Raw genomic sequence first — 26,942 nt, forward strand, 5'->3', positions numbered from 1 at the left:
ACCAGAGCAATGCTGAAAAGTAGTGCACTATAAAAGGAATAGGGTGCAATTTGGGATGTAGCCTGTGCTTCCCTTAGCCATCACAGGGCTTTCTCCTATAGAGCTCAATTTTTATGGAATGGTCTGCCTACCCATGTGAGAGACGCAAACTCGGTCTCAACCTTTAAGTCTTTACTGAAGACTCATCTCTTCAGTGGGTCATATGATTGAGTGTAGTCTGGCCCAGGAGTGGGAAGGTGAACGGAAAGGCTCTGGAGCAACAAACCGCCCTTGCCGTCTCTGCCTGGCCGGTTCCCCTCTTTCCACTGGGATTCTCTGCCTCTAACCCTATTACAGGGACTGAGTCACTGGCTTACTGGTGCTCTTCCATGCCGTCCTTAGGAGGGGTGCGTCACTTGAGTGGGTTGAGTCGCTGACGTGGTCTTCCTGTCTGGGTTGGCGCCCCCCCTTGGGTTGTGCCATGGCGGAGATCTTCGTGGACTATACTTGGCCTTGTCTCAGGATGGTAAGTTGGTGGTTGAAGATATCCCTCTAGTGGTGTGGGGGCTGTGCTTTGGCAAAGTGGGTGGGGTTATATCCTGCCTGTCCGGGGTATCATCGGATGGGGCCACAGTGTCTCCTGACCCCTCCTATCTCAGCCTCCAGTATTTATGCTGCAATAGTTTGTGTCGGGGGGCTAGGGCCAGTCTGTTATATCTGGAGTATTTCTCTGATGTAAGAAGGGCTATATAAATAAATTTGATTTGATCACAATAGAACCATGGTGGTTGCAAGAAGGTTTTCGTATACGTTCTCGACCCAGTCAGACCCTTTCACAACCTCTACTCCACCTATACTGCTATCTGCAGGGCCTAACAGGCTGACTACACCGCTCGCATCGCGTGCGGGAGAGTTGCAAAATACATTTAGAAATCTATATTATTCAATTATTGCGCCAACGAGCGTCTGCATTGCCAAGGGCTAAAATAGAAGTCAGTCCTATTTCTGACGCAGATCACGCTGCAAGTCCTGCCTCTCCCATCTCCTCATTGGTTTATAGAAGCAGGTATACCCACGTGGGTGACTGAAAGATGAAAGATGAACGAGGTCTGGGACGGTAATGCATCTAATTTATGAAAGTTGCCAATCGCATAGTCAAGAGAAGAAAAAGCCTGGAAGGAAGAGAGATGACTAGAAACGATTAGTTTGACCGTTTTGTGTGTGGATTAATAGTTGGAGTTGAGGACCTTGTGCATTTCAGGTAAAATAACAACTCAATGTTTATATCCCAGGACAAATTAGCTAGCAACAGCAAGCTAGCTACATTTATGGCTACCTTGCCATAAAGGTTTAATGCTTTTTGACCTAACCCCAAATTAATGTCATTGGTTCAGAGTTTGTTTTGATATTTTAACCTGCGTGTCGTGATCACGTTTGTTGTGGGGGGACAACATACATTTATGCACGATGGCGCATGATGGCACACGCGCACAGACGGTTTGGGTTCCGTGTAAGACACACTACTGGAGAAATGTGTGGTACAGTACTTCACTGAAATGGCTGAGTAGGCTTTCCTTCCACACCCCAACGTAACCTATTGGAGACTTGCAGTGGTGGAAAAAGTACCCAATCATCATACTTGAGTAAAAGTAAAGATACCTTCACAGAAAGTTACTCAAGTAAAAGTGAAAGTCACCCAGTAAAATACTACTTGAGGAAAAGTCTAAAAGTATTTGGTTTTAAATATACTTAAGTATAAAAAGTAAGTGTAACTGCTAAAATATACTTAAGTATCAAAAGTATAAATAATTTCAAATTCTACAAAGCAGACGGCTTTTCTTGTTTTGAAAATGTTTGGATAGCCAGGGGGATAGCCAACACTCACACATTACTTACAAAAGATGCATTGGTGTTTAGTGAGTCCACCAGAACATAGGCAGTAGGGATGACCACGTGTTCTCTTAATAAGTGCATGAATTAGACAATTTTCCTGTCCTGCTAAGCATTCAAAATGTAACGAGTACTTTCGGTTGTCAGGGAAAATGTATGGAGTAAAAAGTACATTTTCTTTAGGAATGTAGTGAAGTAAAAGTTGTCAAAAATAGAAATAGTAAAGTAAAGATACCCAAAACAACTACTTGCAGTAAGTAGTACTTTAAAGTATTTCATTGAATTACTTTACACCACTGGAGACTTGATATACCCTGGGTCAGTTTCTGATCTGAATGATGTCCTCAGGTTCTCTCGATGCTCCAAAGGGCTGTGACAAGGTACATTATAGTGCATAGAGCCACAGGAGGTTAATGTAGGAAGAAATGTGCCATATAGCGTGAGCATTGCTATTGTAATCATTTGTGATTGTTTACATGATATGACATTGTCACGCCCTGATCTGTTTCACCTGTTCTTGTGATTGTCTCCACCTCCTCCAGGTGTCGCTTATTTTCCCCAGTGTATTTATCCCAGTGTTTCCTGTCTCTCTGTGCCAGTTTGTCTTATATGTTTTCAAGTCAACCAGCGTGTTTTCTATTCTCTTTTTCCAATCTTCACAGATTTGACCCTTGCCTGTTTTTTCTGGACTCCGTACCTTTTGTCTGCCCTGACATCGAGCCTGTCTGTCATTCTTTACCCCTTGGACTCAGAATCTGGTTTTGACATTTTGCCTGTCCAAGACCAGGCTCTTGCCTTCTCCTTTTGGATTATAAATAAACTACAAAGACTAACCATCTGCCTCCTTTGTCTGCATCTGGGTCTCGCCTTTTGCCCTTATAGACAGACATTCTGCAAGTTGTTTGCATTAATGATTGACACTAATGATTGACACTTTACTTGGGTAAAGATACTCATCTTTATATTGTAATACCGTTAATGTACAACCCAGACTGCATGTTGGTGCTGGTGTAGCCTACCAAAAAGAACACATCCCAGACAGAATGGCACAATTGTGAAGAAAGTGATTGATCTATTCTTGTATCCTACTGATTGTAGGGTGTTCCAACAACACAGTATAGGGCGAAGTTTACATCCTAATGCAACAACACAGTATAGGGTGAAGTTTATCCTAATGCAACAACATAGTATAGGGCGACGTTTATATCCTAATGCAGACAAGGACATGTTTTACTCCATGACCTAGGTATTTTAAAATTGTGTTATAGGTTAGGCCTATGTGTTATATCACATGCATTTGAAATAAATATTGTATTTATTATACAGCATTAGGCTATGAGTTATAGAAATAGCTCTCTTGAATCAAACATGAACCTTGCTTTTGCTGCATAATGCCAATGTGTCTAGATATAAGACAGTCTAAACAACACTCACATAGAAAGTAAGCTATGACAATGGGATCAGCCAATTTGGACTCAGGGGTAGACGTAACACAGAAAAAAATATATATTTCAAGACACTCAAATTAGTATATGTTAGGTTTGGTATGGTATTTATTAATCTGTGACAATATGTTACGAATTTTCAATACATATATGTTATGAATTTCAATTTGTTGTGGCTAACTTTATCTAGGTGGCTAATGCCAACGTTAGAAGTTGGGGTTAGGGTTAGGAGTTAGATTATTGGGTTAAGGGGAAGGGTTAGCTAACATGCTAGTTGCAAAGTAGCTAAAACGTAGTAAGTAGTTGCAAAGTTGCTAATTATCCACCAGCCTTTTGTTTCTGCCTTTAGTAACATTCTGTCTTATGTAACCATAACAAATGTAATATATCATGCTAAATTGAGTGTCCCGAAGTTTTGTTTACCATGTTATGTCTAGTCTGAGTACAGGCTGAATCAGCGGTGAAAAAATATAGCTTTTTTTTAACCAATTTGATCCGTGTGGTGCCAGCTGGCCGGCAAGTTATGCTGCATGCCAACAAATAGCCAGGAATCATCATTGGGAAATCAAATCCTCAGAAATAGCTGAATCACGATTTGTTGATTGCTAGAATTGATCGAAGGCTGATCAAAGTTCATCGATAGTCATCACAGCTAAACTTCCAGCCAAACTTAGCCTTGTAGAGGGAGAAGTATCCTATTGGGTAGAGGCAGGGGATAGAAACATGTGCAAGATGATATAGCCTACATAACTCTTTCACAGAGGAGAGCTTAGTACAGACAGCAAAGTTAGAGAGAGAAAAATGGTATTAATTCAGTTATCATCCCTAGTCTCAGAAGTGTCGCATGGACAGGCTTTCTTAGGTCTGTGTAGTTTACTTATTTCCCTTATTGTTCTTTTGCTGATCCGGCAGCTTGTGAAGCAGAGGAGACCACGAGGATTCCCTCCTGGACCGTCACCTATCCCTGTCATAGGGAACATTATGTCTCTAGCAACAGAACCGCACGTCTTTATGAAGAAACAGAGTGAAATCCATGGGCAGGTACGGTACTTACCTTATTGTGTCAAAGTGGCTTGACTAAACCTAGGCATTTTTTTGTGTTGGCTACTTGTGTGCACCCCCATGTAGGCTAGTCTTCTTGTGCTCAAACCGGTTAACTATTGCGGTTTAGCCTATTGAGTGTTAATTTATGAATACGGATTTTTGCATTACAATATGTATTTTATATGGCGCTTTTCATTACAAAACAGAATCTCAAAGTTGCTTTAATTGCATTCGTGAAAAAACATTGAAATAAAGTTTGCAGGTAGCCTAGTGGTTAGAGCATTGGGCCAGTAACCGAAAGGTTGCAAGATCGAATCCCGAGCTGCCAGGGTAAAAATCTGTCATTCTGCCGCTGAACAAGGCAGTCAACACATTGTTCACCGTTAACCTGTCATCGTAAAAAATAACTTCTTAACTGACTTGCCTAGTTAAATAAAGGTTCAAACATAAATAATCATCCGACACACCCCAGAATTCCTTATGTATGTCAAAATATTAGTTAGGATGGACGCTCCATTCTTGCGTCAGCCTAGAAAAAAAACTCAGAAACTGAACAGAAGAGGCTCGCTATTCGCTAAGTGTTGGCAGGCTCCAGCTGCGCTTGCAGGGTTTCGAAAAATGGCGAAGGTACGCTTAGTCAGCATGCCTCGGCAAATAGAGCCAGACTACCTCTAAACTAGCCTAATAGATCATTTGCAATTTAGATGTTATGTCATACTACTTTTTCAAAGAAAATAAAAAATGAAACATATTTTGGGAAAATAAATGGCATATTATTTTGGATGTCTATTTATTCAAGTATTTTATCTCAGATTTTCAGTCTTGATTTGGGAGGCTACTCAGCAGTGGTTCTGAATGGATATGATGCCATCAGAGAATGCCTGTACCACCAGGGTGATGTATTTTCTGACCGGCCATCGCTGCCTTTATTTATGAAAATGACAAAAATGGGAGGTAAGAAAGTCAGTTATAATGTATTCTGAAATATGCACATTATTACATTGGTATATTGTTATTAGATATTACATGCAAATACAAGCTTGGTGTTATCGAACTCTCTAGGCTATGTTATGGTACATGCTCAGTAAGGTCTCATTATGTCTGCTCTAATCTCAATATCTTCCTTCTCAGGACTTCTGAATGCTAAATTTGGCAACGGATGGATTGAACATCGTCAACTGGCCAGCAACTCCTTTCGTTACTTTGGCAGTTTTCAAAAGCCCCTCGACCAGAAGATCCTGGAAGAGTGCATGTTTTTTGTGGATGCCATCGACGAACACAAAGGGAAACCCTTTAACCCAAAGCACCTGGTAACCAATGCTGTGTCCAACATCACCAACCTCATCATCTTCGGCGAGCGTTTCACGTACGACAACTGTGACTTCCAGCACATGATTGAGATCTTCAGTGAGAATGTGGAGCTGGCCGTCAGTGGCTGGGCCTTCCTTTACAACGCCTTCCCATTGATCGAGTACCTCCCCTTTGGAAAGCACCAGAAGCTGTTCCGCAACGCAGCCAAGGTCTATAACTTCCTGGAGCAGATCATCAGGCGCTTCTCGGAGGGCAGAGTGTGCAACTTCCCGCGCCACTACATCGACGACTACCTGAACAAGTTGGACAAGAGTGCTGGCGACTTGGGCACCCCGTATTCCAGGGAGAACCTAATCTACTCTGTGGGCGAGCTCATCATCGCAGGCACGGAGACCACCACCAACACCCTACGCTGGGCTATGCTCTACATGGCCCTCTACCCCAACATTCAAGGTCAGTGTGCTGCCTTATAGCACAGTAGGCCTCAGCACCAAGTCCCCTGCCTTGTCCTTACTCAAGCCTCATATCACCCTGCCTTGTCCTCACTCAGGCCTCATATCACCCTGCCTTGTCCTCACTCAGGCCTCATATCACCCTGTCTTGTCCTTACTCAAGCCTCATATCACCCTGCCTTGTCCTCACTCAGGCCTCATATCACCCTGCCTTGTCCTCACTCAGGCCTCATATCACCCTGCCTTGTCCTCACTCAGGCCTCATATCACCCTGCCTTGTCCTCACTCAGGCCTCTTATCTCCCTGCCTTGTCCTCACTCAGGCCTCATAGCACCCTGCTTTGTCCTCACTCAGGCCTCATGGCACCCTGCCTTGTCCTTAATCAGGCCTCTTAGCACCCTGCCTTGTCCTTACTCAGGCCTCATCATGTCAAGTGGTGCATAAGACCTCCACAACGTCCCTCCATCTCTTCCTGTCCTTTTCTATTTTGTTTGTCTCTTTTTCAGATGAGGCCTATTCTGGTATTAAGCTCAGTTTCAACGGTTCGCTAACAGGTCATCCTTGGTCTTTCTTTCTCCTCTTCTCCTCTGGTGTCCAGTAAAGGGACTTGCCTCGTCCTTATTTAACCTTTCATAATATACAGCAACTAAGGTATAATTTTTTTGTTTCAACTGTACAAAGGTATACACTCCCTCCCCTCGGACAGTGAAGCTACAATTGTAAATGTGTCTCTATAATTCACCATTTTAGATTTGATATCAAATATTTTATATTAGGTGACAGGACAGAATGTTCCTTTTATTTGAGGGTATTTTTTATATATATATAATGTATATCTGTTTTACCGTTTAGAATTGAAAGCATGTAGCAAATGTATCTAATCCCCCCATTTGAAGACATCATACGTATTTGGACAAGTTCACTTAGTGTTTTAACGTAGTAAAAAATTTAGTATTTGGTCCCATATTCCTTGCACACAATGACTACATCAAGCTGTGACTTTAAAAAATTGTTGGATTCATTTACAGCTTGTTTTGGTTGTGTTTCAGATTATGCTTGGCCCAATAGGAAGTGAATGGTGGACAATGTACTGTATTTTAATATTTGTAGACACTTGTATTGTAAGTAAGAATGAAATTGTGTTTTTGAACACAGCTACATTAATGTGGATGCTACCATGATTAGGGATGTCATGAATTGGAAATAAAATTACTCCAGTCATCATCCATCATTCATAACCCCAAATGAACCAAAACAAACTCCAAATGCATCCAACGAGTGTGTAGTCACAAGCTTGATGTAGTCATTGCGTACTAGAAATATGGGACCAAATACTAAACATTAGACCGCTTTAATACACTATAAGTGAATGTGTCCAAATACATATGACATCTTCAAATGGGAGGACTAGATAAGTAAAGTGCTTTCATTTCTAAACTTTAAAACAGATATAAATGAAAATACACTCAAATGAAAGGTGACATTCTGTACCTTCGCCTCATATGAAACATTTGTTAACAAATCCAAAATGCTGGAGTATAGAGCCAAATGTACAATTTTAGCTTCACTGTCCAAATACATACGGAGGGGAGTGTATGTTTGTAGGTAATTAATAATCGTTTTTTAATAGATTTTTGTTTAAACTATTTCACTACTAAGGTATACGCTGAGTGTATAAAACATTATGCTCTTTCAATGACATAGACTGACCACGTTATTGATGTCACTTGTTAAATCCACTTCAATCAATGAAATCAATTTTATTTATAAAGCCCTTTTTACATCAGCAGATGTCACAAAGTGCTTATACAGAAACCCAGCCTAAAACCCCAAACAGCAAGCAATGCAGATGCAGAAGCACGGTGGCTAGGAAAAAACTCCCTAGAAATGCAGGAACCTAGGAAGAAACCTAGAGAGGAACCAGGATCTGAGGGGTGGCCAGTCCTCTTCTGGATGTGCCGGGTTGAGATTATAAGTGTACGAAAATGTATGCACTCACTACTGTAAGTCACTCTGGATAAGAGCATCTGCTAAATGACAAAAATGTATAAATATACATGACCATTAAGGCCAGATCGTTTTTCAAGATCAAACGTTCATAGATGACCAGCAGGCTCAAATAATAATCCCAGTGGTTGTAGAGCAGGGCAATTATTTTCCATGGAGGGTCACATTAGAATATATTTTTGACATCACGGGCCAGAATCATATATTCAGGATTATACATTATACATAATGTACATTATACATTATACAAAAGTACACTGTGCATTCAGCACCACGGACAGAACTCTTGTTAACGGGTATGCACAAAAACACAAGAAAGAAAGAGAGCTCAACATTACATTTAAACTACTCAATCAGTGTGAGGAGTGAAGTCTCGGATGGGCATTGACTAGAGCAGTGAAGTCAGGTATAGTTTTGACATCGCTATGCGCAAAATTGCTGGGAGGCGAAAGTCAGTAACAGATGATCTGTGCTTTGATTTCTTATATTTTATCACTGAAAATGCCTGTTCACATACATAGGTTGACCCAAACAGTACAAACATCTTTTGAGCATGACTCCTAATCTTTGGAAAGTTTTGTTCATTGAGAGAGGCATAGAACCTCGTCAGTGACATTGTTTTGAGTAGTTCTCCAATCACTGCATCAGACTGAAGATCGATAAGTTCATGATGCAGGTCAGTGGGAGCGTTATTCACATTGAAGGTGAAAGGAGAGGAAACCAACAGCTTGTCATTTTCCAACACTTTGAAATCCTCAAAATGATGAGAAAACTCACCGTTCAAAGCACACAGCAGCGATGTATACTTCTTCCGCTGGTCATCTGATAGGGAACAGACTAGTAGTGTCAGAAGATGGGTGAGATTGTTGGCTTCTACTTGGTGGGTCAGGAGGATTAATTTTCCCTTGAAGGCTTTGACAAGGCTGTACATCTGATGTGCAAAAAGGCCCTTCCCTTGTAGTTTGTAGAAATAGGTGAATTCCTTTACCTTGTCTTTCAACTGTTGTTCCATATTCTCTGCGATATCCTCAACACTCCGTGTCACTGTTTTTCTTGGCAGGGAAACATTTTCAAACAGCTCTTTCTTGTCGGGGCAAGGTATTGCTGCAGAGTCAATGAAACATTCTTTAATGAATTTGCCCTCAGCGAATGGCTTGCTATGTTTAGCAATTTTGTGGGACAGTACATAGCTAGCTCTCGCAATTCCATAGTTTTCTGAATGCAGTTTTGTGAAAAGTCCTTGCTACTTTTGCAACTGAGAAAGCAACTCCTTCGATGCACTCTCCCTCTGCTCAGAAGACATATTCCTATGTTTCTCTGCACGCTTCGTCTGGAAGTGTCGGGACAAGTTGTAGCCTTTCAAGACAGAGATGTTCTCTTTGCACACTAAGTACACAGCTTTCCCTGATACCTCAATAAATAAATATTTAAATGTCCACTCTTGCTGGAACACCCTACATTCATTATCTACTTTCATTTTCTTTGAAAAACAGATTTTTGCACAATTTCTAGCGAGCTACTATTTATAACTGTGATGTGTGTCAGCCTGTCAGTCACTGTCTGTCCTCGTGCAGTTGTTATTTATACGTGCCTTCAAAATAAATGTCCCACAAGCGGTGGGAGTTAAATCATTACACAAAGGCGAGTATTCATTGGGTTTTTAATTTGAATAACAAATACGTTTTTCAAAACTTTACTATCGCAAATTCTTTATGTGATCTGAGCATTATTCCGGGGGGCCGTATTGAATCAACAGCCCACCAGTTTACTAAATCAAATCAAATCAAAGTTTATTTGTCACGTGCGCTGAATACAACAGGTACCCCCCGGACAGGGGAATGCTTACTTGCAGGCTCTAACCAATAGTGCAAAAAAAGGTATTAGGTGAACAATAGGTAGGTAAAGAAATAAAACAACAGTAAAAAGACAGGCTATATACAGTAGCGAGGCTATAAAAGTAGCGAGGCTATATACAGACACCAGTTAGTCAGGCTGATTGAGGTAGTATGTACATGTAGATATGGTTAAAGTGACTATGCATATATGATGAACAGAGAGTAGCTGTAGTGTAAAAGAGGGGTTGGCGGGTGGTGGGTTGGACACAATGCAACTAGCCCGGTTAGCCAATGTGCGGGAGCATTGGTTGGTCGGCCCAATTGAGGTAGTAGGTACATGAATGTATAGTTAAAGAGACTATGCATATATGTTAACCAGAGAATAGCAGCAGTGTAAAAAGAGGGGTTGGTTGGGGGGGTGGCACACAATTCAAATAGTCTGGGTAGCCATTTGATTACCTGTTCAGGAGTCTTATGGCTTGGGGGTAAAAACTGTTGAGAATCCTTTTTGTCCTAGACTTGGCACTCCGGTACAGCTTGCAATGCAGTATTAAAGAGAACAGGCTATGACTATTTTTAGGGCCTTCCTCTGACACCGCTTGGTGTAGAGGTCCTGGATGGCAGGCAGCTTAGTGATATACTGGGCCGTACGCACTACCCTCTGTAGTGCCTTGCGGTCAGAGGCCGAGCAATTGCCTTACCAGGCAGTGATGCAACCATGTTGCAGCTGTAGAACCTTTTGAGGATCTCAGGACCCATGCAAAATCTTTTTAGTTTCCTGAGGGGGAATAGGCTTTGCCGTGCCCTCTTCACGACTGTCTTGGTGTGTTTGGACCATTCTAGTTTGTTGTTAATGTGGACACCAAGGAACTTGAAGCTCTCAACCTGCTCCACTACAGCCCCGTCGATGAGAATGGGGGCGTGCTCGGTCCTCCTTTTCCTGTAGTCCACAATAATCTCCTTGGTTTTGGTTACATTGAGGGATAGGTTGTTATTCTGGCACCACCCGGCCAGGTCTCTGACTTCCTCCCTATAGGCTGTCTCGTCGTTGTCGGTGATCAGGCCTACCACTGTTGTGTCGTCTGCAAACTTAATGATGGTGTTGGAGTCATGCCTGGCCATGCAGTCGTGGGTGAACAGGGAGTACAGGAGGGGACTGAGCACGCACGCCTGGGGAGTTCCAGTGTTGAGAATCAGCGTGGCAGATGTGTTGCTACCTACCCTCACCACCTGGGGGCGGCCCGTCAGGAAGTCCAGCATTCAGTTGCAGAGGGAGGTGTTTAGTCCCAGGATCCTTAGCTTAGCGATGAGCTTTGAGGGTACTATGGTGTTGAACGCTGAGCTGTAGCCAATGAATAGTATTCTCACATAAGTGTTCCTTTTGTCTAGATGGGAGAGGGCAGTGTGGAGTGCAATAGAGATTGCATCATCTGTGGATCTGTTGAGGCAATATGCAAATTGGAGAGGGTCTAGGGTTTCTGGGATAATGGTGTTGATGTGAGCCATGACCAGCCTTTCAAAGCACTTCATGGCTACGGACGTGAGTGCTACGGGTCTGTAGTCATTTAGGCAGGTTGCCTTTGTGTTCTTGGGCACAGGGACTATGGTGGTCTGCTTGAAACATGTTGGTATTACAGACTCAATCAGGGACATGTTGAAAATGTTAGTGAAGACACCTGCCAGTTTGCCAGCACATGCCCGGAGCACACGTCCTGGTAATCCATCTGGCCCCGCAGTCTTATGTATGTTGACCAGTTTAAAGGTCTTACTCACATCGGCTACAGAGAGCGTGATCACACAGTCGTCCGGAACAGCTGATGCTCTCATGCATGCCTCAGTGTTGCTTGCCACGAAGCGAGCATAGAAGTGATTTTAGCTTGTCTGGTAGGCTCGTCTCACTGGGCAGCTTGCGGCTGTGCTTCCCTTTGTAGTCTATAAAACATAAGACGAGCGTCAGAGACGGTGTAGTATGATTCAATCTTGTATTCAAGCCCTGTATTGATGCTTTGCCTGTTTGATGGTTCGTCGCAGGGCATAGCAGGATTTCTTGTAAGCTTCCGGGTTAGAGTCCCGCACCTTGAAAGCGGCAGCTCTACCCTTTAGCTCAGTGAGAATGTTGCCTGTAATACATGGCTTCTGGTTGGGGTATGTACGTACAGTCACTGTGGGGACGACTTCCTCGATGCACTTATTGATAAAGCCAGTGACTGATGTGGTGTACTCCTTAATGCCATCGGAAGAATCCCGGAACATGTGATAGCAAAACAGTCCTGTAATTTAGCATCTGCTTCATCTGACCACTTTTTTAAAGACCGAGTCACCGGTGCTTCCTGCTTTAATTTTTGCTTGTAAGCAGGAATCAGGAGGATAGAGTTATGGTCGGATTTACCAAATGGAGGACGAGGGAGAGCTTTGTATGCGTCTCTGTGTGTGGAGTACAGGGGATCTAGACTTTTTGTCCCCTCTGGTTGCACATTTGACATGTTGATGGAAATTTGGTAGAACTGATTTAAGTTTCCCTGCATTAAAGTCTCCGGCCACTAGGAGCACCGCCTTTGGGTGAGTGGTTTCCTTTCCTGCTTATTTCCTTATACAGCTGACTGAGTGCGGTCTTAGTGCCAGCATCTGTCTGTGGTGGTAAATAGACAGCCACAAAAAGTATAGCTGAAAACTCTCTAGGCAAGTAGTGTGGCCTGCAATTTTTCACAATATACTCTACTTCAGGCGAGCAAAATCTAGAGACTTCCTTAGATTTCGTGCACCAGTTGTTGTTTACAAATATGCACAGACCGTCCCCCCTCGTCTTACCAGAGTGTGCTGTTCTATCTTGCCGGTGCAGCGTGTATCCCGGTAGCTGAATATCCATGTCGTCATTCAGCCATGATTCCGTGAAACATAGGATATTACAGTTTTTCATGTCCCGTTGGTAGGATATTCGTGATCGTACCTTGTCTAGTTTATTGTCCAATGATTGCACGTTGGCGAGTAGTATTTACAGTAACGGCAGCTTTCCCACTCGCCTTTTCCGGGTCCTGACCGGGCATCCGGCTCTTTGTCCTCTGTACCTGCGTCGCTTCCTCTTGCAAATAACGGGGATGTTGGCCCTGCCGAATGTTTGGAGAATGTCTTGTTCGTTGAAGAAAAAATCTTTGTCTAATCCGAGGTGATTGATCGCTGTCCTGATATCCAGAAGCTCTTTTTTTGCCGTAAGATACAGTTGCAGAAACATTATGTACAAAATAAGTTACAAATAACGCAAAAAACCCACATAATAGCACAATTGCTTGGGCGCCCGTAAAACTGCTGCCATTTCTTAAGGCGCCATTTCTGCCCTGAGAAAAGGCTAAGTATAGCCCACGAAGATACCCTCCAGCACACGAGCTCGAGGTGGCGCAAAACCGGACAGGAAGATCACGTCAGTGACTCAACACACTCAAGTCAAGTATAGTGGCAAAATCCTGGCATGATGTGACACACCCTTTCTAGGGACGGCATGGAAGAGCACTAGTAAGCCAATGACTCAGCCCCCATAATAAGGTTAGAAGCAGAGAATTCCAGTGGAGAGACGGGAGCCGGCCAGACAGAGACAGCAAGGGGAATTTGTCACTCCAGTGCCTTGCAGTTCACCTTTACACTCCTGGCCAAGACTAAACTCAGTCATAGGACCTACTGAAGATATGAGTCTTCAGTAAAGACTAAAAGGTGGAGACTGAGTCTGCGTATCTCACATTGATAGGCAGACCATTCCGTAAAAATTGAACTCTAAAGGAGAAAGCCCTACCTTTAGCTGTTTGCTTAGAAATTCTAGGGACAATAAGGAGGCCTGCGTCTTGTGACCGTAGAGTATGTGTAAGTATGTACAGCATGACCAAATCAGAGAGATACAGTGCCTTGCGAAAGTATTCGGCCCCCTTGAACTTTGCGACCTTTTGCCACATTTCAGGCTTCAAACATAAAGATATAAAACTGTATTTTTTTGTGAAGAATCAACAACAAGTGGGACACAATCATGAAGTGGAACGACATTTATTGGATATTTCTAACTTTTTTAACAATTCAAAAACTGAAAAATTGGGCGTGCAAAATTATTCAGCCCCTTTACTTTCAGTGCAGCAAACTCTCTCCAGAAGTTCAGTGAGGATCTCTGAATGATCCAATGTTGACCTAAATGACTAATGATGATAAATACAATCCACCTGTGTGTAATCAAGTCTCCGTATAAATGCACCTGCACTGTGATAGTCTCAGAGGTCCGTTAAAAGCGCAGAGAGCATCATGAAGAACAAGGAACACACCAGGCAGGTCCGAGATACTGTTGTGAAGAAGTTTAAAGCCGGATTTGGATACAAAAAGATTTCCCAAGCTTTAAACATTCCAAGGAGCACTGTGCAAGCGATAATATTGAAATGGAAGGAGTATCAGACCACTGCAAATCTACCAAGACCTGGCCGTCCCTCTAAACTTTCAGCTCATACAAGGAGAAGACTGATCAGAGATGCAGCCAAGAGGCCCATGATCACTCTGGATGAACTGCAGAGATCTACAGCTGAGGTGGGAGACTCTGTCCATAGGACAACAATCAGTCATATATTGCACAAATCTGGCCTTTATGGAAGAGTGGCAAGAAGAAAGCCATTTCTTAAAGATATCCATAAAAAGTGTTGTTTAAAGTTTGCCACAAGCCACCTGGGAGACACACCAAACATGTGGAAGAAGGTGCTCTGGTCAGATGAAACCAAAATTGAACTTTTTGGCAACAATGCAAAACGTTATGTTTGGCGTAAAAAAAACACAGCTCATCACCCTGAACACACCATCCCCACTGTCAAACATGGTGGTGGCAGCATCATGGTTTGGGCCTGCTTTTCTTCAGCAGGGACAGGGAAGATGGTTAAAATTGATGGGAAGATGGATGGAGCCAAATACAGGACCATTCTGGAAGAAAACCTGATGGAGTCTGCAAAAGACCTGAGACTGGGACGGAGATTTGTCTTCCAACAAGACAATGATCCAAAACATAAAGCAAAATCTATAATGGAATGGTTCAAAAATAAACATATCCAGGTGTTAGAATGGCCAAGTCAAAGTCCAGACCTGAATCCAATCGAGAATCTGTTGAAAGAACTGAAAACTGCTGTTCACAAATGCTCTCCATCCAACCTCACTGAGCTCGAGCTGTTTTGCAAGGAGGAATGGGAAAAAATTTCAGTCTCTCGATGTGCAAAACTGATAGAGACATACCCCAAGCGACTTACAGCTGTAATCGCAGCAAAAGGTGGCGCTACAAAGTATTAACTTAAGGGGGCTGAATAATTTTGCACGCCCAATTTTTCAGTTTTTGATTTGTTAAAAAAGTTTGAAATATCCAATAAATGTCGTTCTACTTCATGATTGTGTCCCACTTGTTGGTGATTCTTCACAAAAAAATACAGTTTTATATCTTTATGTTTGAAGCCTGAAATGTGGCAAAAGGTCGCAAAGTTCAAGGGGGCCGAATACTTTCGCAAGGCACTGTAGGTATGAGCAAGTCCATGTAATTCACACATCTACTCACGCTCCTCCCCTCTGGTCTACTAACCACCGGTCCTGCGATCCATCATTACGCACACCTGGCATCCATCATTACACACACCTGCAGATGGAAGCCTGTCCTCACCTGGACGCCATTACCTTCCTGATTACCTCCCCTATATCTGTCACTTCCTTGGGTTTCTTCCTAAGTCAATATTGTTCCAGTGTTTACAAGTAAGCGCCACTGTTATGTTGTCTCGTTTCATGTTTGTTGCTTTATTAAACGTTTCTCCTGCTTTGCGACTCACAGATTCATCGTTACAGTAATGATTTGTAGGTTAGCAGTAAAATCTTGAACTTAGCCTTAACAGGAAGTAACAGTACTGGAGTAATATGATAACATTTTGTGGTTCTAATCAAGATTCTAGCAGCAATATTTCAAATCAAATTTTATTAGTCACATGCGCCGAATATAACAAGACCTTACAGTGAAATGCTTACTTACGAGCCCCTAACCAACAATACAGTTAAAAATAATACAGGTAAGAATAGGAAATAAAAGTAACAATTAATTAAAGATCAGCAGTAAAATAACAATAGTGAGACTATATACAGGGGGGTACCGGAACAGAGTCAATGGGGTAGGTAGAGTTATTAAAGTGACTATGCATAGGTGATACCCATTTGGGTAGCCATTTGATTAGGTGTTCAGGAGTCTTATGGCTTGGGGATAGAAGCTGTTTAGAAGCCTCTTGGACCTAGACTTGGCGCTCCGGTAACGCTTGCCGTGCGGTAGCAGAGAGAACAGCCTGGTAACAGCCTGACGTCGCCTGGTAAAGAGGTCCTGGATGACAGGAAGTTTGGCACAGTGATGTACTGGGCCATTCGCACTACCCTCTCTAGTGCCTTGCGGTCGGAGGCAGAGCAGTTGCCATACCAGGCAGTGATGCAACCAGTCATGCTCTCGATGGTACAGCTGTAGAACCTTTTGAGGATCTGAGGACCCATGCCAAATTTTTTCAGTCTCCTGAGGGAGAATAGTTTTTGTCGTGCCCTCTTCACGACTGTCTTAGTGTGCTTGGACCATGTTAGTTTGTTGGAGATGTGGACACCAAGGAACTTGAAGCTCTCAACCTGCTCCACTGCAGCCTGCTCTATTGCATCGATGAGAATGGGGGCATGCTCGGTCCTCTTTTTCCTGTAGTCCACAATCATCTCCTTTGTCTTGATCACGTTGAGGGAGAGGTTATACTGGCACCACACGGCCAGGTCTCTGACCTTCCTATAGGCTGTCTTGTTGTTGTCGGTGATCAGGCCTACCACTGTTGTGTCATCGGCAAACTTAATGATGGTGTTGGAGTCGTGCCTGGCCATGCAGTCATGAGTGAACAGGGAGTACAGGAGTGGACTGAGCACTCACCCCTGAGGGGCCACTGTGTTGAGGATCAGCGTGGCGGATGTGTTGTTACCTACCCTTACCACCTGGGGGCGGCCCATCAGGAAGTCCAGGATCCAGTTGCAGAGGGAGGTGTTTAGTCGCAGGGTCCTTAGCTTCAATCAGGGATTCAATCTTGCAACCTTACGGTTAACCAGTCCAATGCTCTAACCACCTGCCTCACGAGGAGCCTGCCTGTTACACGAATGCATTAAGAAGCCAAGGTAAGTTGCTAGCTAGCATTAAACTTATCTTATAAAAAACAATCAATCAATCATAATCACTAGTTATAACTACACATGGTTGATGATATTACTAGTTTATCTAGTCTGTCCTGCGTTGCACATAATCGATGCGGTGCACATTTGCAAAAAAGGACTGTCTTTGCTCCAACTGTACCTAACCATAAACATCAATGCCTTTCTTAAAATCAATACACAGAAGTATATATTTTTAAACCTACATATTTAGCTAAAAGAAAGGTTAGCAGGCAATATTAACCAGGTGAAATTGTGTCACTTGTCTTGCGTTCATTGCATGCAGAGTCAGGGTATATGCAACAGTTTGGGCCGCCTGGCTCATTGCGAACTAATTTGCCAGAATTTTACGTAATTATGACATAACATTGAAGGTTGTGCAATGTAACAGCAATATTTAGACTTAGGGATGCCATCCGTTAGATAAAATACGGAACGGTTCCGTATTTCACTGAAAGAATAAACATTTTGTTTTTCGAAATGATAGTTTCCGGATTCGACCATATTAATGACCTAAGGCTTGTATTTCTGTGTGTTATCATGTTATAATTAAGTCTATGATTTGATAGAGCAGTCTGACTGAGCGATGGTAGGCACCAGCAGGCTCCTAAGCATTCATTCAAACAGCACTTTCGTGCGTTTTGCCAGCAGCTCTAAGCATTGCACTATTTATGACTTCAAGCCTATCAACTCCCGAGATTAGGCTGGTGTAACCGATGTGAAATGGCTAGCTAGTTAGCGGGGTGCGCGCTAATAGCGTCTCAAACGTCACTCGCTCTGAGACTTGGAGTAGTTGTTCGCCTTGCTCTGCATGGGTAACGCTGCCTCGAGGGTTGCTGTTGTCGATGTGTTCCTGGTTCGAGCCCAGGTAGCGGCGGGGAGAGGGATGGAAGCTATACTGTTACACTGGCAATACTAAAATGCCTATAAGAACATCCAATAGTCAAAGGTATATGAAATACAAATCGTATAGAGAGAAATAGTCCTATAATTCCTATAATAACTACAACTTAAAACTTCTTACCTGGGAATATTGAAGACTCATGTTAAAAGGAACCACCAGCTTTCATATGTTCTCATGTTCTGAGCAAGGAACTTAAACATTAGCTTTCTTACATGGCACATATTGCACTTTTACTTTCTTCTCCAACACTTTGTTTTTGCATTATTTAAACCAAATTGAACATGTTTCATTATTTATTTGAGGCTAAATTGATTAAGTTAAAATAAGTGTTCATTCAGTATTGTTGTAATTGTCATTATTACAAATAACTTTAAAAAATCATCTGATTAATCGATATCGGCTTTTTTTGGTCCTCCAATAATCGGTATCGGCGTTGAAAAATCATAATTGGTTGACCTCTAATAGAGATTGCATCATCTGTGGATCTGTTGGGGCGGTATGCAAATTGGAGTGGGTCTAGGGTTCCTGGGGTAATGGTGTTGATGTGAGCCATGACCAGCCCTTCAAAGCACTTTATGGCTACAGATGTGAGTGCTATGGGTCGGTAGTCATTTAGGTAGGTTACCTTAGTGTTCTTGGGCACAGGCACTATGGTGGTCTGTATTTATCACTAACTGAATTTAATGTATTGCTTTATCCGGGTAGCCAGAGAGGAGAGAATTGCAGTAGTCTAATCTAAAAGTTACAAAAGCAAATTAGCTTTACTGCATCATTTTTGTACAAAGTTTCAGATTTGTGCAATGTTACAAAGATGGAAAAAAGCTGCCCTTGAAATATTCTTGATATGTTCGTCAAAAGATAGTCCAGCGCAATGCAGAGGTCCTTCACAGTTTTATTTGAGACTGTATAACCATCAACATTCATTTTCAGATCAAACAGCAGATCTCTTTGTTTCTTGGGACCTAGCACAAACATTTCTGTTTTGCCCGAGTTTAAAAGTAAAACATTTTCCGTCATCCACTTCCTTATGTCTGAAACACAGGCTTCCAGGGTAGGCAATTTTGGGGCTTCACCATGTTTAATCGAAATGTTCAGCTGTGGGTCGTCCGCATAGCAGTGAAAGTTGACATTGTATTTCTGAATGACATCAACAAGAGGTAGAATATATAGTGAAAACAAAAGTGGTCCTAAAATGAAACCTTGAGGAACACCGAAACATACAATTGATTTGTGAAAGGGCAAACCATCCAAAGCGAGTCAATTCTATATTTTCCAACAGATAAGATCTAAACCAGGCAAGAACTTTTCCGTGTAGACCAAGAGGGTCAATCTCTTAAAAAGAATGTGGTGATCAATGGTGTCAAAAACGTCACTAAGGTCTAGGAGCACGATGACAGATGCAGAGCCTTTGGTCTGACGCCATTAAAAGGTAATTTACCACCTTCACGAGTGCCGTCTCAGTACTATGGTGGGGTCTAAAACCAGACTGGAGTGTTTCGTAAACATTATTTGTCTTCAGGAAGGCAGTGAGTTGCTGCTGCACAAAAGCTTTTTCGAAATAGGCCGATAGTTTTTTAAATTTTCCGTGTCAAGTTTGGACTTTTTCAGGAAAGGCTTTATTACTGCCATTTTTAGTTCATTTGGTACACATCCGGAGGATAGGGAGCCGTTTATTATGATCAACATAGCCGGACCAGGCTCAGGAAGTAGCTCTTTCAGTAGTGTAGTCAGAATAGGGTCCATTAAGCAGCTGGACACTATTCAGCGTAGAACTTTCTTGTATTCTGGAGCCTCAGAATGGAATGAGTTGCCTCTGCCCATAAAAACAACGTCCTCTCTGGGCAGCTTTAAAAATAAAGTAAAAATAAGTTTGATGTCTTCTGTGCCCATACGAATAACCCCTACAATGTAACTGCAATGATGAGATAAATGTAATTCTTCTTTGTTTTTATGTTTAATTATCTCAATGCCGTACTGTGTTTAACTGTGTTCGATCTTGCCTAGCCATCTTGTTTCAAGAGGACCACAATGAAAATAAGTCCCAGACTTTATTGTGTGTTATCCTCCATGATTTTACTCATGTGCATGTATGGGTTTGTCAAGTTTTGTGTGTACTTGTTTTTTAAATGGTTGAATTAATAAACTAAACAAGGATAGGGGACAGGTTAAAGACATATTTTTAAGCCCTGAGACATGGATTATATATGTGTGCCATTCAGAGGGTGAATTGGCAAGACAAAATATTTAAATGCCTTTAAATGGGGTATGGTAGTAGGTGCCAGGTGTAACAGTATAACTTTAGACCGTCCCCTCGCCCATACCCGGGCGCGAACCAGGGACCCTCTGCACACATCAACAACAGTCACCCTCGAGTTTAGAGTTTAGCAAGCAGAAAGCACATTGTGATGAAAAGGTATTGACAGTTTGCTGCTGGTGTTTCCTCTGTGTAGAGAAGGTGCATACGGAGCTGGACAGTGTGCTGGGAAGTGAGAAGTCCCCCTCGCTTGCAGACAAAAAGAGGATGCCCTATGTGGAAGCGGTGCTACATGAGGTCCTGCGCTTCTGTAACATTGTGCCCCTGGGTATCTTCCGCGCCACCACTCAGGACACACTGGTGAGCGGCTACAACATCCCCAAAGGCACCATGGTCATCACCAACCTGTACTCTGTGCACTTTGATGAGAAGTACTGGTGCGACCCTGGAACCTTCTCACCACATCGCTTCCTGGACAGCAATGGAAACTTTGTCCGACGGGAAGCTTTCCTACCCTTCTCTCTGGGTGAGTCTGGCTTCTTTCCACTCCTAGGTCCCCAAAGAGAGTAGCACAGACTCTCACACACATACTGTGTACACCCTCTCACTTGAATGACTCTCCTCTTGCCTAATCTAAATGGTAATGCTTAAAAACAGGGTTAATAGTCATCATGGGCATGAAATTCCAATATATTAGAGATTCTTCTGTATGTTTGTATACGTTTTAGGCAGTAGTTCTGAAAGTAGCACTCATGAGCCAAAAATGGTCCCCAAAAATTGCATGCTACGTCACATATATGCAGATATGTGCATCACGTCATTGCTCTCTCTCTCTCTGTACTGTGTCCACTGAGCTGGGCCCGCCCTGCAACCTCATTGGATAATGCTGGGCAGGCCTCTTGCTACCTGTCACTCAAATGTGAGAGGCTGAAGCTCATTGGCTATAACTCAAATTGCTAGGTGGCAGGCCCACGTGGAGGGAAATGTAGGGAAAATAACGCAGCACAGCTTCAATAAAAGTCGCTTTCAAAATAGGGATTTCGTGTCTAATTGAAGTAAGACAGTAATTCTGCTCATAGATTATGCATGTATGAACTACACATTGAAAAATACTTTCTTAGTTGCCAAAGTACCGGAGCATGTCTTTAACTGTATACCCCAGCTATGATCTTATTTCATTTTACCTACAATGAGTCAAATGTAATAAAAGCTAGAGCCTCTCCGGTATTACAACAACCTTACGGGTATGAAGGCCCAGTAATCTATTTGAGCACTTAATTAATAGACTGGTGAGCAAGCCTGTCCCTGGGGCTATTGCAGACTACAACGCTGCCATTAGTAAAGGAAAGTACTGTTAAGACAGAAAAACACCACCATGTCAGTTCAAACAAAACAAATTATCTGTCATACCACCCATACATGTGGTTCCCTCTATTGCTCAAGTTGCGCTGTGTATGCAACCTTTTCCCAGCCATAACCTATATCCTAATAAGGTAAACACTAAACAGCTGATTACAGTGATAGTAAAGGTCCTTTACTATCACTTAACAGATACATTGAGTACAATAGATATGTTGTATTGGTTGAATGTTCACTGGAAAACAGTAGTCAGTAGTAGCTGGTGTCACTAAATCGGCAGACGGCTCATTGTAATGGCTGGAATGGAATGGTTTGATACCGTTCCGTTGATTTCATGTCAGCCATTACGACGAGCAGTCCTCCCTTCACCAGCCTCCTCTGAGTAGAGTAGATGATACAAAGTATGACATGATCTTCACAAAACTCAATCCATGTTGTGTGGTTTGTCCTCAGGGAAGCGTCACTGTTTGGGCGAGCATCTGGCCAGGATGGAGATGTTCCTGTTCTTCACCACCATGCTGCAGCGCTTCCACCTGCAGTTCCCCCCCGGCACAGTGCCAAGCCTCACCCCCAAACTGGGCATGACACTGCAGCCGCTGCCTTACTCCATCTGCGCCGTCCGCAGGCAGCAGTGACAGATTCTCAGAAGGCACAGCCCGAAGGGGTGGGGGGGTTAGGGGTTTAGTCAGAACAGAACAGGGGTCTAGAGCTTGGACTCCTACCCTGTGTTTTACACAGAACTGCTAGAATTCTAAACATCAGCCGATGGTTGTTTCTGAGCAATTGCATGTTTGCACAGCACCATTTGCAAAGTCACAGGATCACCAGAAATGTTACTGGCAAGATCCTGAAATATCAGGTGGAACTTCTCAGTAAGTTTAATCGAGAAGATAAGAAGTGTGAATATTTAAACAATACATGCAGACATATACTATGAATTAATCTTGAATTAGAATTTACTTTTTATCTGTGTCCTTATAATCAAATGTCTCATCTTCCCTGCGGGATTACATCAATGATTGACAGGATGGACCTCTATGATGGTTCACAGCCCTGTCTTCTCTCTCACAGCCTGCCTAGATGAGAAATGGGAACATTACCCACTGGGCACACACTGGTTGAATCATTGTTGTTTCCATGTCATTTCAATGAAATTACATTGAACCTACGTGGAATAGACGTTGAATTGATGTCTGTTCCCAGTGGGTAGTTTCAGCTGTTTCTACAGCACAGTGAAAATAAGTAGACTAGCAGCCAGCTTTTCCTAGAAGGCTCTGGACATGGTGTTTAGTCTGGATCAGTGCCATATCAAGCAGTCTGAACTAACAATGAACCCGATCTCTCTAGGGATTCTTCCATGGAAAAGCCTTCTCTCAGAAAGCCACTGCAATATTTGTTGAAAATGTCTTTGTGATGCTGTCCTTTGTGATTTAAGTAAATTTGACTTTTGTCTATTATGGTCATACTTTGTAATAAGAACAATGCCGTTTTGGTACTCCACTTACCTTTCTTACAATGTTTATGGTGTGCCTTTCCTAAGACAAATTCAATGCCGTTTTGGTACTCCACTTACCTTTCTTACAATGTTTATGGTGTGCCTTTCCTAAGACAAATTCAATGCCGTTTTGGTACTCCACTTACCTTTCTTACAATGTTTATGGTGTGCCTTTCCTAAGACAAATTCAATGCCGTTTTGGTACTCCACTTACCTTTCTTACAATGTTTATGGTGTGCCTTTCCTAAGACAAATTCAAGTTACATATGTTTTATGCCGCTTGTTCTTTTTCTTCAACATGCTGACAGTATTTCTCTCAATAAGTTATAGGAAACATTTCTGGAGAGAAAACATAGGTCTATCTAAACTACAGTACAGGACTAGTCAGACATGGACTTTTGCAGTGAGCCGGCAGAATGTGTCCAGACTGGGTCGTCCAGGGATACACAGACACTATAAATAATCTTCATGTTGTTGGAGCTGAGCCTGGGGGGGCGTCACCCATTTCCTTAAGTGACCTCTCACTTCTACTCAACAGACCAAAGGGCTAGAAAAAAAACTCCAATGCTGTGCTGTGCATACATCAGACTTACTGGGTAATATTTCATATTGATGTAATGTCTCTGGCTATTTTTGGCACCCAGCATACCTCTAACTACTAACTGCACTTCTCAGAAAGTTATGCTGAGGTAGACAGACTGCCAATTCGCCTGGATGAGCGCCTTGTTTGTGTGCATTGAAACTGTAACATTGCAGTCATTTCAGCAAACATCAGTGTTCCAACTGTGGTTGTTGGCAGGAGGATCTAAACACTTTAAGGACAAAGTTATAGTACAGTTACATTCAAGGGGATTTTTATGCCACACACACACACACACAGTTACAATTGAGTAGGTGTGTGTATGTATCAATAAAATCATTTGAGAGAACAGTTCTTTTAGGGATGGTGTTTTATGACAGCTATAAATAACAAAAATCATTTCCCCCACAATTTTGATATGGTTACAACAGACATACATATCTCAATGCTACATATGGGTAACAGCCATTCATAGAGACTTTTATGACAAGAACAGTAGAGGACACTGTGGTTCGTGAGACTGCACAGTGACAAGCCAACAAACAAACTTTTACAACATAATGAGCCATAAAATGTGGGGGGAGGTGGCAGAGGCATCACAATTCACCATCAGAACTTAAGAGATACAGTGTCACTCAACCCGAACGGACTGAAGGGCCACGGTTAGGAGTCGTGAGCTCTCATACAACAACACCTGGGCTGGGCTTCACCAGCATCACTTTAAGCCTGCTGTGGGACATGGAGCTCAAAGAGACCTCTGGGTCCAACCATAGCAAGCCCAGTGTATGAGGGCCCAGAGGTTGGGCAGTGAGCAGGGACAGTTTGGCACTGGTTGGGTGGACTGAGTAGACAACACAAGAGTTGAGAGAGAAAGTGGTTATGATAAGGAGCAGGGAGATGCTGAACCCAAAAGAAAAACACCAAACCCCACAGTTCAACATCTGTAGTATCAGATAAAAACTCTGGAAACAGGATGAGAATTACAGGGTCTCACTGTACAGTCAGCTGTGTGTAGAAAACAGATGCATTCTGTTGATTAATTAAAAAATATAATATATTTATACACTATATTTATATGCAGATATAATTTTTTTGTGCAGAGCTAAACACTTGTTTGGTAGTAAAATGTGGACATTTATATATATATTTTTTGTCTTTAAATATACTAGCTTGAATTACACTGCCTATTTGAGAACTTCCTTCTCCAGAGAAAATGACTTAATAGGGTGATAAGTGAGTTTGGCTTGCAGAGTCTGCCATCTCTTTCATTAAACTCTTTTTCTAGTGGAATGCCTAGAGTTTTTACAGAGAGAAATATAGAACTATTAGTATTAAACCGTCTTATGGTACAGAGAATAAGACACTATAAAACCAAAACAAAGGTGAAACCCTGGATTACTTAAGTCCTGGCCTGGTTGTGGGTTTGGCAAAGATCTATAGTTTTTGTCAAAACATCAGTGTCTGTAGAATGACTGAAATGAAATGAAGAGGTTAGCTAGACAGAGTATGTGTAAAAACAATGCCAACAGCAATGCACTCAAAAACACCTTTACCTATACTGGTACATGAATAATCATGGGATTTTACTGTACAAAATGTTGCCTTGCTGCAAACAGGTCTTTTACAGTCAACTGACAATCAAGGATCCCAATTCTACAGTGAGGTCTTTAGAAGATCAAGCCAACAGCGGAGTTTGACAGAAACACAGGACATACTTTGCTCTATCACAGAGGAGCAGTTCAATTGCTTGAATGTGTTTGTTTTTCAAGTTGTTCATACAAAGATTAAAAACTATTTCAATCACCGAGATTTTGTTTTAAAGTCAATTACTTAAATTCTTGCAAAATAATTATTCAACTTCACGAGAATCCTGAGTAACCGTGGAAAAAATAGATATAATCAAAAGAAAAAAACATCCCTTCATTGGAACAGCACTCCATTGGAACAACAGAGAACATCTCATCTCCGACAACATTTCAATGACTTGCGACCAAGCGTTCCTGAAGAAAACACACACACACATACACACGCTCACACCAACTAAATTAAACCAATAAAAAGAAGGAAACATAAAAGGCAGGTGGTACACATGAATAAAAGGCATCAAAAACGATGCAGGTATAATGCTCATTTTCAGTCAACATCTCCACAACGTCTCTGTGACTGAGTCAGTGATACAGTGTTTGGTGTCTCCAGCAAGGGGAGAGGACTGCACAGACCAACCTAGGGTCTGGACCAGGAGACTCAGTAAAGGTTCAGACAGGCACATTTGATATATAAATCTAGAATATTCCTGACAGTGAGCCTGAAACAGTCTCAGTCTCTTGTCTTTCCACGTTTGAACTGTTCGCTTTGGTAACGGATGTCAACCACGTCAAGGTGTTTTTTATTTTCCTTTATTTGAAATCATAGGATTTGTTTTAGTACCTAAGGGAGAGTTAAGTGCTCTGCGTTCAAGGCAGCATTACAGCCAGATCACCATGGAGGGCACATCCAGACCCTTTTCCTCTCTTCCTCTCCACACCAGTGTCCTCACTGGTGTTTGTTCTTGGTCTACTCTCCATGGGGTGAAAGTGCATAGGAGTGGGGTTCCCACCATTGCAGCAAGAATCCCCTCACAGTAGTAAGGCCTTTTTTCAAAACAACATGACTGCATTAGCGTGTCGGCACAGTGACAATTTCAACGTGTGGAGATCCAGCAGGGTCATCCTGTGTGTGTATGTGTTTGTGTATATGTCTATAGTACGTGTGTGCACGTATGTGTTGTGTATAAATATTTGTGTGTGTGTGTGTGTGAGCGTGTAAGAGGGAGGAGTTGAAGGACTTTCGCCTTCACTGTTCCGCCCTTCCCGAGCATCCTGGCTCTGTCCCTCCTCTTCCTCTTCTTCATCATGCTACTGGCGCTCCTCTCCTTCCTCCTCCTCCTGAATGACCTGGATCTGGTCGTCGGAGGGCGAAGGGGACAGGCTGAGAGGCAGGCTGTCGGCCTGCTGCTTCTCCTTGCTCTTCTCCTCCTCCTCGATGGTCTTCTTCCACACCTTGTGGTTCTCTGTCAGGTGCTGCATGATGTTGCAGAACAGCCGACGCCGGCCGTTTCTCCTTTCTGCATGGGACCACACACAAAAAAGGATTTAACATCCCAAAGCTTTTTAGTCGTACTAGCAAGAAAAAAAAACTCCTGCTC

The 26,942-nt window shown here is 42.6% G+C and overlaps 2 protein-coding genes across 3 annotated transcripts in view; one reads left to right on the forward strand and one right to left on the reverse strand.

Moving 5' to 3' along the window:
* The first annotated feature begins 4,077 nt into the window (after positions 1-4,077).
* LOC139411567 (vitamin D 25-hydroxylase-like) lies at positions 4,078-24,107 on the forward strand. Its single transcript, XM_071158099.1, has 5 exons — positions 4,078-4,355; positions 5,171-5,312; positions 5,490-6,122; positions 20,521-20,850; positions 22,137-24,107. Exons 1-5 carry the CDS (start codon positions 4,116-4,118, stop codon positions 22,316-22,318), a joined length of 1,527 nt encoding a protein of 508 aa, XP_071014200.1. The 5' UTR covers positions 4,078-4,115; the 3' UTR covers positions 22,319-24,107.
* LOC139411566 (cGMP-inhibited 3',5'-cyclic phosphodiesterase 3B-like) overlaps positions 24,016-26,942 on the reverse strand; it is an 88,797-nt gene continuing 85,870 nt past the window's right edge. Inside the window, exon 16 of one of the 2 annotated variants that reach the window (XM_071158098.1) lies at positions 24,016-26,861. In XM_071158098.1, the coding sequence (XP_071014199.1) occupies positions 26,653-26,861 (209 nt within the window). In that variant the 3' untranslated portion in view covers positions 24,016-26,652. The remainder of the gene's footprint in view (positions 26,862-26,942) is intronic. The other variant, XM_071158097.1, reaches the window with a different exon arrangement.

Source organism: Oncorhynchus clarkii, chromosome 6 (genome assembly GCF_045791955.1).
Source record: "Oncorhynchus clarkii lewisi isolate Uvic-CL-2024 chromosome 6, UVic_Ocla_1.0, whole genome shotgun sequence".
NCBI lineage: Eukaryota > Metazoa > Chordata > Actinopteri > Salmoniformes > Salmonidae > Oncorhynchus > Oncorhynchus clarkii.